The following is a 14,664-nucleotide window of genomic DNA, read 5'->3' on the forward strand; positions in this document are numbered from 1 at the left end:
TATTTCCGTGTGCTGGGAACTGTCTGTGCCATTTTACCTGGCAGACAGTGTGAACAGCCATGCTTCTGCATCAATTCTCAGGTGGGGAGCAATACTCCAACTGGCCAAGAGTGAGTCAGACAATGAGAACCAAACCTTTTCAATCATAACAGTGCGGCTGGGAAACTCTGAAACAATCTGACAATTCAGTCACTTCCAACTTCAGCCCAAGAACCCAATGGAACCTAGTAGACCACCAGTGAATCCCACACAACAAGCTTTCTGCTACCTTTTTTGTCGAATTGGAGCATTTGAGAGACACTAGTGGATGCTTTTACCTCCACAAAGGTAGCCAATTTCCCATGCTATTCAAGCAATGCATTTATGTGACAAAGTAGAGACAGATTTCAGAAATGGAACTGCATTGGTGTGTATCAAAATTGAAGAAACTAATAAACCAGCCATAACTAGGTCCCATTTATTACAACTGATAGCCCACCATTCAGGATACAGAACCTCTTATTTTACCTTCTTAGCCAAGCACTGGCATTAAATAGCAGCTACAACCAGAGTAAAATCAGTTCATCCTACCTCCCACAAGAACTATGCAGCCTTAAACAAGCCATTCTCTCTCAGCCTCAGTTATCCCCTCTGCAATGTGGAGATAATACCATAGGCATACCTGACAGGGGTATCACATGGATTACAAGAATACATTATTGGCAGCATCAGAACACTCCAATTCAATGCAAACACTTATTACTGTATTTAATTTTCAATTGTTTTAATTGCTTTTTTTTAACTGTTGCGCTCCTCAAAGGTGTTTCCTTTGCTTTTTTATACATGGGTGCTTATTTCAATGTTTCAATCAGATTGTTTTATTGTGCATTCTTATTTACACGCCACTGTATTATTTTGCAATTGGTTGTAAGTTGCTTAAAAGGTGTGTTTGGCAATTAAGCAGTATATATATTCATTAATGAGAATACTGCAGATTATTATTACTATGATGCTGAACTTGTTAGAAATTTGAGAGAAAGTGAAACAAATGTGCAACTATTGTGGAATGGAGATGGGAAAGTAGATTATTTGGGAGAGGAGCTGTGAGAAGAGGAGAGAGGAATAGCAGAAATACAATTCTAAGCTCATACCAAGAACAAACTTAGTTGGTCTCTAAGGTGCTACAGGTAGGAATTTTTTATTTTGTTTTGTTTTGACTATGGCAGACCAACACAGCTACCTACCTGTAAATAATTCTAGGACCAGTTCCTCCTAAATAATGAAGGTTGGGGGAAGAGAGGAGGTCCCAAACCTCTCCAAAGCAGCCTTCCAGCGCCTCATTATGTAAACAAGGAAGGGATGCCAAAGAAGTAAACTTTGAAAGGTAGGTGTCCAAACAACCACAAAGCAACCCCCAACTCTTCCTTGATTCCCTTCCCACATCAGCCATGCTTGCCAGCTTCTCTCTCTCTCTGCCCCCTCCCAAAGCAAAGCTCATTTTGCTTAAAAACACACCCATACACACCCCTTTTTTGCCCCTTTAAATTGGGCTAGAGACGCTCTATCTGCGCCCTCCAAGCCACACGCCCCTCGCAGTTGAAATAAGGGGGTGGAGTGGTGGCAAAAGGGGGTGGGGGGGCATGACCGCCTGGAGAAGGAAGGAGCGCAGGGACACCGACCAACCCACGCGTCTCCAATCCGCCAGGAGCGAGGAACCGAAAGCAGAGCCGAGAACGCGCCTCATTAAAGGAGAGGGCCCTCTGAGGCGCAAAGGGAGAGGGAGGCGAGAGGCACCGCTGGCTCAAAAACAGGCCGCTATGGAGGGGAGATGCGGGGGTGGGTGGGCTGAAAAGTCAGCTGCTACAGCTTTCGGAAACCCGGGTGGAGGGTAGGAACGGCCGCCGTGTATCGGGGGTGGGGTTCCCAACCCCCTTCCTTTTCCTTCTCCCGCGGGGAGGCTCTAAAGCGAACGCTCGGCGCGCGCAAAAAGGGAAGCGGCGAAAAGTAGCAACAATTCCGTCCCCGGCGTTCCAAAAGGCTCCTCGGCGTTCCGAAAGGGCCCCTCCCCCGCCCCGCTCCCCACCCCACAACGTTCCAAAGCTTACCCACGCCAGTCAAGGAGGGCTCGGAGGGGAGACGCGCGACACCGCTGGGCTGCTGGGGGAAGTAGGATAGGGCTAGCCGAAGATATGGGTAGGGAGAACGCGCTGGGTGTTGCAAGGATCCTCCTGCTGCTGCTGCCGCCGCCTCCGCCGCCTACCCCTCCCCTGTAGGAGAAAAGCTACGCCCGCTTCTCCCTCCCCGCTCCCCCGGTCTACCTACGTTAGTTCCCTCGCAGTTGTTCCTCCTCCTCCGTATCCAAGACCTTGGAGAGGGAGGCAGGTTGGTCGCTGGAGAAGGCGCTCCTTTTAATATATGTTGGTGTGGCTGCTTTGCTGGATCGCCTCGCCCTCCCCGATGGTCACAGATCCATTGCAAACACAGGAGGGCAACGTAACGGCGGGCGAAGCTCCCTTTCTCTCTGCCTCTCTTAGCCCCCCCCCCCCACCTTTTCCCCTCCCCAAGCCTAGCGGCCGGTTGTTTGAAACGCAGCTGTGTAACACACCCCTCCTCCCCGTAGGAAGGCCTCCTCGCCACAAGTGGCACGGATTTGAGGAGGAAAGGGGGGGGGGGGGGGGAAGCGTGGGTGTCGAAACACGGCGGGGGGGGAGGGAGAGAAAGAAAGAGGAGGGGCTCACAAAGCACTAGAGCAGCTCCCAAATTTGCCCGGGAATTTGCTCTCCCCCAATTTCTCTTCCTGTCGGGGTTCTTCAGAGCCAAGATGGTGGTGGCCCCGGCCCGTCACGCGCAAACACGTGGCATGAGGACCCGAACACATTATATCAAATTGCGACTCCTCAGCATTGCGCTCCCGGGCCAAGAGACAAGCTCAACAAGTATACGACAAATAGAAGAAGAAGAAGAAGAAGAAGAAGAAGAAGAAGAAGAAGAAGAAGAAGAAGTCGTTTCAGATAGTGCTGCAAGTAAATTGGTAGGTGGGCAAAACTCAGTGTTACTCTGCGTAGACCCATTAAAATTAATAGACCAAAGTGACTCATGTTCATTATTTTCAGTAGATCTACTCTGAGTGATCTAGCAAACTGGCATTGGCTACAACCCATAATCTAACATTTTGAAAAAATAAAAACTCATTTCCCATGTGTTTTTACTAACAAGCAACCTTAAAATTCTGAGACCTCCCCCAAGGTAGCAACTGCTTTAAGCTGCTGCCTTATACAGAGTCAGGCCCTTAGTGCACACAGCTCAGTATTGTCTACTACACTGACTGGCAGTGATTTCCCAGGGTTTCAGGGAAGGGACATTAACAGCCCTACCTGGAGATGCTGGCGATTGAACCTGGGACCTTTTGCAAGCAAAGCAGATGCTCCACCTCTGAGAGGTGGCCCTCCCAATAAGATGTCCAGTCCACCCAACCCTCCTAGTGGGTCAGTGCACGCTTGTTGGCTTAGAAGACCAAGGCAGTAACATTAGATGCAGTAATGAAGTCCCTGTTGATCCAGGAGGAGGAAAAATCTGTACCAGTTGCGTTGTGGGACATCTTTAGGAGAAGAAAAGGCTAAGGAGTAAACCCTACACAAATCTGGAGTGGAGTCCCTAAGATGGTTAGATGGTGCCTTGTACTCCTGCTTCTGGCAACTCCTGCAGCCAAGCTGGTCCTAAATGACCTTCTCTGCTTTCCTTTGGACCATATCAGCAAGGCCAAGAGAGGTATCTTGTCATCTGGGCAGCCCAGGACCTCCATACACACCACCCAGGCTTGTGCCCCGGGGAGGTCACTTTGGTGCTGCAAATGCAGAAGGCGACACCAGTTGGAGCCTCTAGACCAGGCACGCATGGGTAGCCCCATTGCATTGCAATAATGGAGTCTCAATGCTCAGCCTGGATAGTTCAGTTGGTTAGAGCATGGTGCTGATAATGCCAAGGTTGCAGGTTCAATCCCCATAGGGGACAGGTGCATATTCCTGTATTGCAGGCGATTGAACTTAGATGCTCTGCTGGGTCCCTTCCTGATTCTATGAATCACTGTGGCCTCAACTATCCTTGTCCAATAATGGCCATAATTGACACACCAGCTGTAGTAGGTAAAAGGTAATCCTAGCCACTGACAAAAAGAGATTCAGGAGAACACCCAGACTCAGGAACCACCAACCTACAGCACCTCAGTCTTCCCATGGTTCAGGATCAGTTTACTGGGCCCCATCCAGTCTGCCATTGTGCCCAGACCACGGTCCAGATCAATGTTTCCCAAACTTGGGTCTCCAGCTGCTTTTGAACCATGGTTCCCATCATCCCTGACCACTGGTTCTGCTAGCTGGGGCGATAGGAATTGTAGTCCAAAAAAGCTGGACACCCAAGTTTGTGAAATACTGGTCTGGTCCAGATGGTGCACAGCCTCTCCTGACTAAGATGTTCTGGAGAAGCAGAGCAATGGATCACCAGAACAGTGATGACACTTCCCCCAAACTCCAATCTGCCTCCTGTAGAGACAGGTGTTCTCCCCCTTCTCCAAAACAACCAGTCCACAGAACATAATGAGCATGACAAAACCAGAGAAGACGAACATTGCCAGCTCAGGCTGATGGAAATTGTAGTCCAAAACATCTGGAGGGCATCAGATCCAACACACCCACCCCTCAAATCATGTGTGATAGATGTGATTTTAAGGACACAAGGATTTTAAGGATACCAAGCTAGAAAGATCAACGGTCTGGTCCTGTATAAGGCAATCTCATGCAAACTGGGATTGATGAGTCAGGCCTAGTCAGTCTCGCCTTCCTCCCATTCATCACAAGGTACACAACCATTCTAGATGGGCAGAGCCCTACTTGTGTCACCTGGGCTGGTATTTTTAGCATCCATTAGCACACTTTGCAAGGTAGCATCCATAAATAGAGCACCATCTCATCTGCCCCCCAAAACACAAAAAACTCAGTTACTATCCTTTTTTGTTGTTTAGTTGTGTCTGACTCTTCGTGACCCCATGGACCAGAGCACGCCAGGCACTCCTGTCTTCCACTGCCTCCCGCAGTTTGGTCAGACTCATGTTGGTAGGTTCGAGAACACTGTCCAACCATCTCGTCCTCTGTCTTCCCCTTCTCCTTGTGCCCTCTATCTTTCCCAAAATCAGGGTCTTTTCCAGGGAGTCTTCTCTTCTCATGAGGTGGCCAAAGTACTGGAGCCTCAGTTTCAGGATCTACTATCCTTTATTAACACATATTAAACCTCAGGTTCCTCACAAGTGCTTTGCAATCTGAACTGTTTGTGGGAGGGGATTGCCCCACCAAGCTCAGTCTACCCTCAGCCAGCACCCCACTTACCTAAATGTGCCATTGAGGGTGAGGCCAAGCTTTTGGAAGGTTGCAGCACCTGCTGCGGTTGCAGAGACCGAAATGGGAGAGACATGTTTTGTTGCAGCTGGGGCAGATGAAGGCATCCAGTTGTGCTGCTGCAGATGCACCAGGACATTTCTTCTCTCTGCGCTCCTCCCAGCAGTCATTTCTCTTCTGGTCACTGCTATAGACTGACTGCCTATCTCCAGGCACTGTGGTTGTCTGCAAAGGATTCCCACATGGCAGAGTTGGTGTTGCTAGCTGCCCCATCATGTGCCAGCTGCAGACATCTTTGTAACACAGAGTTGGTCTGCCAACTGGCCTGGTGCTGAAAGCCAGCTCCCCATAGACGTCCTTGGGGAACCTGCCATCTTCCATACTGTGGACATAACGAAGCCAGCTTAGACAAAGCTGAGACACTGTAAAACCAGTCTAGGGGGTGACACTGGTTGTCAGCTTCCTCCTCCTCCTCTGGGTTTTTCTTTTTTTTCTGGAGTAAGTGTCCTTCAATTATATTCATGCTTCTTGCTTGTCTGGAGAGATATGTACATGTATGTAGCTGGACTGTAGCCTACTGTACAAGGGCAACAATCACATCCAGTGTCCCACCTGGTCCACCAGGGCAAATTGGGGCACTGCTCCGCCAAGCTCAGTGTGCCCTCAGCCAGACCTCACCTGCCTACTTGCTGCAAACCAGTCAAGGGGGTGGCAGTGCCAACTTCTCCTCAGTAGCAGTGTTGCCTTTGGAGAACTCAGCAGGGAGAGTGGAGGCAAAATTCATTGGCTCCACCTCTACCCGCCATTGGCTCTGACTCCATCTACTGTTGGCCTCCCTGCATTCCACCCCACCCGTCCCAATGGGCCACACTCACCATTGGTTTGTGCCCATTAGGGAAAGTGGGCTGAAATCCCCACCCCCACCCTGTACTAGGGATTAAGCACTGTGAAACAGTGGTTCATATGCCCAGGACTGCACTGCTACACAAATAAATCGGACCAAATAAAAAAATAAGTGCCTGTTACTGTAGTTATATCATCTGCAGGATCAACAAAACTTTAATGATGGGGAAAAATGGAGCTGAAGTTTGGAACCAAAATAAAGAGCTATTACTCATCTTTAGGATATGACTGTCAAATCCCCAAAAGGTACTTCCTTTGTTTTTCTTTTTAAAGAACAGCTATTCCTATGAATCATGGCTAGCCTGTGGCCAGCTATAATTACTCAAATGTTCACTCACCCAGTGATCCATCCTTTGGAGTGCTGTGCATGTCATTTTCCGTCTGACATGCAGAATATTCCAAGTTTTGCGTTTGTGGATTTTTGTCTGGCTTTCAAGCCATTTTATTATAAATGGGAGGAGGGCAAAGTGCACTTTTACAACCAGGCAGGTTTTTTTGTTTTTAAAAACCAATGCTGCTATTTGTCTAGCGCCAATGACTTTTATCATTTCAAGCTGGCTTTGAAGTACAGCCAGCAAATGATTGCTAAAATATTAATCATCCAGTCTTGTTTCAAAGTGTAGGTCAGAGAGAAGGCATGGAGCTTGAGAACTGTAGTAAAGTGAATTGACAGCACAGCTTACAATACAAAATCCAGAATTGAAAAAAGTTAGACATCAACAGGACTATTGGCAAGAGTTTTATCCCGTAACAGAAGTGCTCGTGTTCAGACTGTCAGCCAGCCAGCCTCTCCATACTTGAGACTCTTGTGTATTTGGGAAAGTCTATTGCTTGTCTGTCCTGTTTGCCTCCTATGTGTTTGGACACAACTCAATCTATCACCAACTCAGAACAAGGGTTCCTGAGGAGGCAGAGGCAACCTTTGCTGATGTGTGGATGCCAATACCATTTTGAATAAAGACCAAAACATGACTTTGGCAAAACTTCTTAACTTTGGCTTGACGGATCCAAACTCACATATTACACTATCCGTTTATAAATCACAATATATTTTTGCTTTTAAATAATTCCCTTGCAGCATCAGGCACTCCCCACTTGTGTACTATGTATTTTGGAAAGCTGTTTTTTCTCTGGTTTGTCCATTCTATGGGCCCCAACACTGGTTATCATCGCCAAACTCAGCAGGAGGGTTCCTGAGGTTGTGGCAGCTGTCGATACTGGTATGGCAGACACCATTTTGAATCAAGATGGAAGGCTGAAACATCACTTTGGGGTGACTTCACTCATTTTTGGCGATAGGCTTGGCCACCTCTCAATGTATCACCACCAAACTCAACATGAGTGTCCCCGAAGTGGAAGCAGCGCTCTTCGTCAAAGTTTGCATGCAGGGTGCCATTTTGAATAAACATGGCAGACCAAAACATGATATTGGTGTCACTTCACCCAGTTTGGTGTGACAAGCCCAAACTGCAGTGGGAAAGAGCTTGCCTTGGCTTTTGGTTGACTGGCTTCAAGTATTACAGCCAAAACGAAAGCTGGGTAAAATTGTTCAAGGAGGTTGTTTGCTAAAAGCAGAGATTTTTTTTAAAAAATTAATTTTTATAGAGTTTTGATATTTCTAATATAAAGCAATTAATAAAGTCTGTAAATAATAAATCTAAGTAAGTAGATTCCTGTTTCAGAGAAACACCCACCTCCCCCACTTTTGACTCCAATCCTGCTGGCACTCAACTGCTAAATTATACATCTCTCTGACAGCTGACTGCATCCAGTCTCGACACAAAATATTTATTATTTTCTTGAGCTTTCACACATTTCAATAAATGATGTTTTAAAAAATTAACTTAAGTTTATCAACCAACCAGTATTTTAATTAAGCCTACAGGCATCAGGTCTATGCATAGGCTTAAAATAAATAAGTGAGTCTCCCAGATTAAATTTAAGGTGGCTGTAATCACCTATAACCCCCAAAATGGTCTGGGTCCAGCTTATCCAAGAGATTTCCTCCACCCCTACATTTTCCCCAAACAACAGTAACCCAAGGAAGTCAGGACTACAAGACCACAAATGCTTCAAAATGCTCATCTGCTGAATCAGAGGTCGGCAGTCAGTGACATCCATATCGTGCATATAGTGGTACAGTTTAAGAACAGTCCTGTTTTAAGAATGATTTTGTTTACAAATTCAGCAAAACTGGAAACTGTATTGGTTTGAGAACTTTACCTTGGTCTAAGAACAGAATCCAAACTGTGGAAGGGCACCGGCGGCAGGAGGCCTCATTAGGAAATGCGCTCCTTGGTTTAGGAATGGTTTTGGCTCAAGAATGGACTTCCGGAATGGATTAAGTCCGTAAACTGAGGTACCACTGTATTTAAAGGACACTTGTACCACTTTTAAATCACGGCTTCTCCAAAAGAACTGGTTTGTTAAGGGTGCCGATAGTAGCTGTGAAACCCCGACTTCCTTCACACATAGATAAAATTCCCATAATGGTTTATCCATGTCTTCTCAGGGAACTCTGGAAATTTTAATTCTTAAGGGTAATAGAAGTTTCCTAGCAACTCTCAGCACCCTTACCTAACCACATGCCAGGGTACATTTGGGGGAAGCTACAACTATTTAGTGACATGGAGTGCTTTAAATGGGTCATGTGGATGTGTGCCAGCTCGATTTAATGTAGGTGGGGGGAGCCAAACAGAGGAAGCAATGGGGTGGAAAGAAAGCCCTCTGCAAGAGATCAGTTCAGACTTCTGCAAAGAGCTCTCTGACCCTCTCCAGACAGCCAGCTGGACAGATGGAATATTTTTAAAAACCTTGCCTCACCCAACCTGCAATTTCCATCAATCTGTTGTAGTACTGCTGTTTGGAGCAACAGGAAACAGGGACTCTCTCTGGGTGGCCCACTTTATTATTATTATTATTATTACTATTATTATTATTAAATCAAATTTCTACACCACCCTTCATATGTGGATCACAAGGTGGTTTACAATACAAAAACACGTGAAACAGAGGCAATAGAACTTACCTGCTGAGGATGCTGCCAGCTTTCTAGGTGAATGAATCACTACTTTGAGCTTGCAAAGCACAGGCAGTGAACTCTAAACACAAACTATTTGGGATGCGTAAGTTAAGTTTGTAGGAGCACGGTGCTGTAGAATTCCATACGTAATTCATTAAAACCAACACATCAACCTGGTTGGTCCTTATAGACAACCTTCTATATGTATTCAATTACCTACAATGTGTAGGAAAGGCTCTTGATAGGACCATTGACCAGCAACATCTACACAAATGTTCTTACTGGGTTATCTCCAACTCTAGAGCCCTCCCCCCTTTTACATCTATGTATGTATGGGGTGTATGTTTAAGCAAGCTTCAAGCAGCTGTAGTTTGATTCACTTTACCAAATCACGTATCAAGACAATGGACTGGGTGCAAAGAACTGTGAGCGAAGGAGGATAAAATGGATTGGTAATGTTCCATGAATTATTGTGCAAGAGCTAACAGAGAATGACTTATCTCCTCTGCACAGAGCCACTATACATCAGGAGTACAGTAGTAACATACGTTGATGCAAGGAAACTTGTGGCTGGAGTTCATGAAAAGAGCTTGTGTAGTCTTTCGTTCTTCTGTAAAGCAGGAAACAGTTCTTCCAGGGCAGGGAGGCATTCCCATTAATGGAAGAGGGTTTTTTGATGGTTTCGTCCCAATAAATGGTTACCTCTTCTGTATAGAACAGGCAGGACATATAGATAAAAATCTTCAAATGAGCACATATGCATCCCTGGAACACTGCACTTTTGCAACTGATCGTAAGGTCTGCAAGCTGCCTCATGCATTGATCTTGACAAAAATAGAAAAAGGAACAGTGTATAAATACAAAGACTGTATGGCAATACACACATAACTACAACGTCTCTACATTTCTGTTTATTGAGACAAACTAATTAAAAGGCACAAACATGGGGCATATGTTTACATGACATTATAACAAACATATACATTAAAAGTGTAGGAATGTGTTCTCTTTCTGCTACACAGGAAGTTCCTAAGCTTTTATATATACAAAAGTTGTACAATTTGATGTCCTAAGGTACAAAAGATCATTTATAAAATTATTTTACACTAAGTTCTATTATTCCCCCCCTCTTTTTTTTCTTTACTATGTAGTCCAAGCCCCTATAACTGTTTTCACATAATCTGGGCATCCGTCTCCTGATCCCAGACGTATGCCTCAAAAGTACGGAATATGTTGCTTTTACACTGACACGATGGGTATTAACACAAAAAACAAAAACAAAACACCAGTGGGCTTGACCCTCACAGGCTTGCCTGCATCCCATTAAAATTAAAGTATTGATAGCCACTTTGTCGTGAGGCCCCTGGTTCTAATCAATATCCACCTGTCTGCTCCTCCAATTATTTCTCACATCATCTTGTTTATAGGGCAGGTCTTAATGAAGATTAAAAAATGTTTGTTACATGATAGCCGAAAAAAGTAACCTCTTCCCTAGATTTTCCATCCTACTTTTTAAGTACAGATAAAAAAAGCTGAAAGAAATGTGTAGCTGTATTTTTTATATATATTTTTTAAAAAGAGACCATTGGGTGGGGGAAAGGGGCATTTCTCCTTCACTGGATAGGTCAGATAGTTACTGGGAAACCCCCCCACAAATTGATAACTATGGGTTAACACAATTAACTAAAAGTAAAAATGATTGGGGGGGGGGGTTTCTCCTGCAAATATTTACAAAGTTGAAGAGATCTGCACAACACTTGATTAAGGAGAAGGGAAGAAAAGGGCTTTAAAAAAGAAAATAACACAAAACAATAAGATGCACACTTGGCTTGTCCTGAAGGGGCATCCTAACTAGTTAGTGGTTAGAATAAAAACTGTATATCATTTTATAATATAAGACAAAAAACTTCTAGTGAACAACACCTGCTCTCCTTTGTCAACACAGTCAGCAGGTTCTGATTGGGAGAATGAGGGGCATACATACACTATACCCCAGCATCTCCACAGTCTTCTAGCTTAAAGCATTGTTTTTCTGTGTTCCAAAGCCCATTATTTGCTCTTCCGAAAGAGTCCCAACTGGGTTTTGAGCAGAGACCATGCTTGTGTAGGTTTCAAATCCTCTTCCACCAGCCAAAGCTGTTCCTTGCCAAACATTGAACAGTTTTTTTCCCTCCTTTTTAATGTCGACTATGATGTTATATTCCCTTAGGGTAATATGTCTCGTAGTATTTACATCTCCAAATATCAGGTCACAATCCCTAGTTATGTATATGTTGCAGGTAGAATGATAAGTTACCATATGCTTTGCATATCAGAGCTGGTATCACTTTTCCCATAGGGAATTCGGCCTGAAATTATCATATTCCCAAAAGGTAAAATGCATAATTACTCAAAATGCATTTTCTTAAACAAAAAAGGACCATGTAATGCATTTACTTTAAAAAAAAAAAAACACTACAAACACTACGTTCTGAATCAGAGGGACATAGAGCTGGCAAGTGATCCATCTCCACCTTGTGATAATATGGAGGGCCATTCTTAAGCCTTCTAGTGTTCAGGTTAAAACCGTTTCTTCATTAGATTAAAACTGTTTCTTCATTTGCAATTTCCAGGGCTATCAGCAATGCTGTTTTTTTTTTTTTTTTTAATGACTGGATTCAACTCCAATCTGTTCCTCTTCCAACATCACTGCCAGCTTGAAGGAAACAAATGTGGTCCAGTAATATAGATCAACAGCCAGCTAACTAAACAGAGACACTATAATAGTTTTCCATTTTTAAAAACGGTGCATGATTATTATTATTTTTGCCCTGGCTGAATTAGCCTGGTTTCATTACCGCTGTTAACTAAAACAAAACAAAAACAAACGAAACAAAAATATAATTGCTGGTAAGGACTTGCTTTTCATTCCTCTTTTTAATACTGCTGTGAGTTTTTGTTTGCTTGTTTTTACCATGGGGGAGAGGTTGGCAATGCCTGGGGAAGGAAAGGCATGCTCTCCACTGGCCTCATTGCTATATTTAATGGACCAGCTAATGTCATTGGCGTCGGCAGGTTCATGGGTGAGGTTATAGTGACGGGATGTGCTATGTTCACTGGAGCAGTTACTGAAGTTGGTAAATTAACAGGTGTGGTGAGTGTTAACGGAGAGGTCATAGACAACGGACTGGTAATGGTGACAGGGTGGCCTAGGCTCATCGGGCTGGAGATGTTAACTGCGCTTGATACATTGACTGGGCTTCTCATGTTCATTGCAGCAGCCACTGTGACTGGGTTGGTGATGGTCCCAGATGCCACTGAGGATGTTATATTGAAGGGAGTAGTAAGAGTCACAGGCGTAGTGGCAGCAGTTGACGTTTGGCACAGGTTAGCAGCTTCTAAAAAACAAGAAAGAGATATAAAAAGAGACCAAAGGTTGTTTTTTTCCTAAACATTAAAATAAAAGACACCCCAGAGAAGACTTTGAACCCCTGGCATGGCAGTCCTTAGATGGGTCCATTAAATAATGGACGGCTAGTCCATTACATAAAACTTACTGCAATTTTTTGTGGGTTCATACCTGTACTCTTGCAAAGCCAGCCCTCCATCTCTAAGTATCCCTTCCCACTGCAACACATGGTCCCTTCCAGCTCCAGGCCCTCATTGCTGACAGTTCACTCCTGAGCAGTGAGAATGTTTTGATCCCCTCACAGCAGCTCAGCCAATGGCCACGGAGTGCTTGCAGGCCAACAAATTAACCATTAACCTGCGCCTATTCTCAGGTTTCCTGGTAATCTGGCAAAACCACTGTGTTTTGTTTTGTTTTGAAAACTAATAACAGTTAAGTATCCTCAAACAGCATCAACTTGGAAATAAGATCATTAAATACAATTAATTCTACAGCCTAGGTTAACTTCAATCATGCAATTCATCTGAATTAAAGACATTTCCTTCGAAAGTTGTTTTTTAAAATATAAAAGGGGGATTTGTTCATAAAAACAGCACAGTATTAGCAGAAAATCCTCTCATGAGGAACATTATAAGTAGAGGAGAGTGTACATACCGAATGGTACGTACTCTATAGCCTTCTCAAAGTTGTACTGACATTCTGTGAAGGTTTTAAAAAGTCATTATTAGGGACCAATACATAAAGCTGGTTTCACTATTTACCTGCTTAAGATCAATTTAAACCACAGTTGGCGGAATAATTTAGTAAGTGTAACTTCTTACTAAATTACTACAACACCCCAGTCAACAAGGTGTGTGCATCAAACCCCACTGGTCACATAGCTTTTCAGGTTGGCTAAAAGTTACACACCAGTGTTTCCGTTAGAATTTTGAGAAAGAGTTAGGCTTACACTGTACACCAGAAGGACCCTTGGGGCTAATAAGCAGGAAGTGTACATGGTAGAGGTAAATACCTCTAGTATATCAGCACCACCTGCTGGCTAGCCATAGAATACTTATGCTCACATAGAGGGGGGAAAGAAAAGGATGTGCAACTAACTCCTCCAGTTATGGCACGAAAACGAACAGCTAGCTGCTCTTGGAAACCTCAACTTAGGCAAGCTCCAGGCATAAAGCCAAGGCATAAAGTTGTTCACATACTTGCTAGTGCATCAAATCCTTACAGCCAGAATCCCTTTCAGGTAGCAACTTGTGTGAAGCCTTGGTTGTGCCATGCTGCTGCTCTACTGCACAACAGACCGACTGTATCCCACCCTTCAATAGGTGGGCCTCATACTGCACAACTAGGGAGGGTGAGATTAAGAAAAGACTGGCAGGGGCAAAAGGTGATTGGGTAGACAGGGCTCTAGCCCCTATACAATTCCCCAGGGTGCTTAGTTCTTAGTGACAGGCAGCTAGTGTTACTACTGCCAGAGTCTGGAAACTGCCGTCTTGTAACCCACAAATGTGGAGGAACTGTATCTGGGGAATCAAATTCTAAGAGAGCCAAGGGTCTGGTCTTACCATACAAGCTATATAAATGTATCTGACCATACCTTGCTTGACTGAAGTTGGCCTCAGTGTCTGTTGACTTTCTGCAATCAAAATTGGAGGTGGAGGAAAGGTGTTGCAATTAAGCCATTCAATGACATTTCTCTAGTTTCCCCTACTCTCTAGTATAACCAAGGTGGCTGCATTTACACACGAGCATGAAACTATCATGTCTAACTTTAAAAGTTCTAACCAAAGCCAAGTGTTCCCAGGCAACATAGGCTCTCAAACTGTGAGGCAAAAATCTATCCCAGTACTACCTAGCAGCTGCATACAAAGTCTTCGGAGAACCAGGGGACTTTTCAAAATCAGCGAATTTGAGATTTTTTAAACTTAAGATGCCATGGGTTGATTCTGACACCTGACACCTGTGAAGCATGGGGTTTTTCAACTGAC

The 14,664-nt window shown here is 44.4% G+C and overlaps 2 protein-coding genes across 7 annotated transcripts in view; both read right to left on the reverse strand.

Moving 5' to 3' along the window:
- Nucleotides 1-2,508, reverse strand: part of CUEDC1 (CUE domain containing 1) — a 56,390-nt gene extending 53,882 nt beyond the window's left edge. Inside the window, exon 1 of one of the 2 annotated variants that reach the window (XM_033171499.1) lies at nt 2,302-2,508. The gene's annotated coding sequence lies outside the window, so the exon portion shown is untranslated. Of the gene's footprint in view, nt 1-2,084; nt 2,211-2,301 lie in introns of those variants that run through there. The other variant, XM_033171500.1, reaches the window with a different exon arrangement.
- Nucleotides 2,509-10,187: 7,679 nt separating this feature from the next.
- The window catches only part of VEZF1 (vascular endothelial zinc finger 1), a 28,916-nt gene continuing 24,439 nt past the window's right edge, over nt 10,188-14,664 (reverse strand). For 2 of the 5 annotated variants that reach the window (XM_033171843.1, XM_033171844.1), the window contains exons 7-9: nt 14,274-14,312; nt 13,334-13,378; nt 10,188-12,668 (exon numbers count right to left, since the gene is read on the reverse strand). In XM_033171843.1, the coding sequence (XP_033027734.1) occupies nt 12,241-12,668; nt 13,334-13,378; nt 14,274-14,312 (512 nt within the window). In that variant the 3' untranslated portion in view covers nt 10,188-12,240. The remainder of the gene's footprint in view (nt 12,669-13,333; nt 13,379-14,273; nt 14,313-14,664) is intronic. The other 3 variants (XM_033171846.1, XM_033171847.1, XM_033171845.1) reach the window with 2 other exon arrangements.

This window comes from Lacerta agilis, chromosome 15 (genome assembly GCF_009819535.1).
Source record: "Lacerta agilis isolate rLacAgi1 chromosome 15, rLacAgi1.pri, whole genome shotgun sequence".
NCBI classification, from domain to species: domain Eukaryota; kingdom Metazoa; phylum Chordata; class Lepidosauria; order Squamata; family Lacertidae; genus Lacerta; species Lacerta agilis.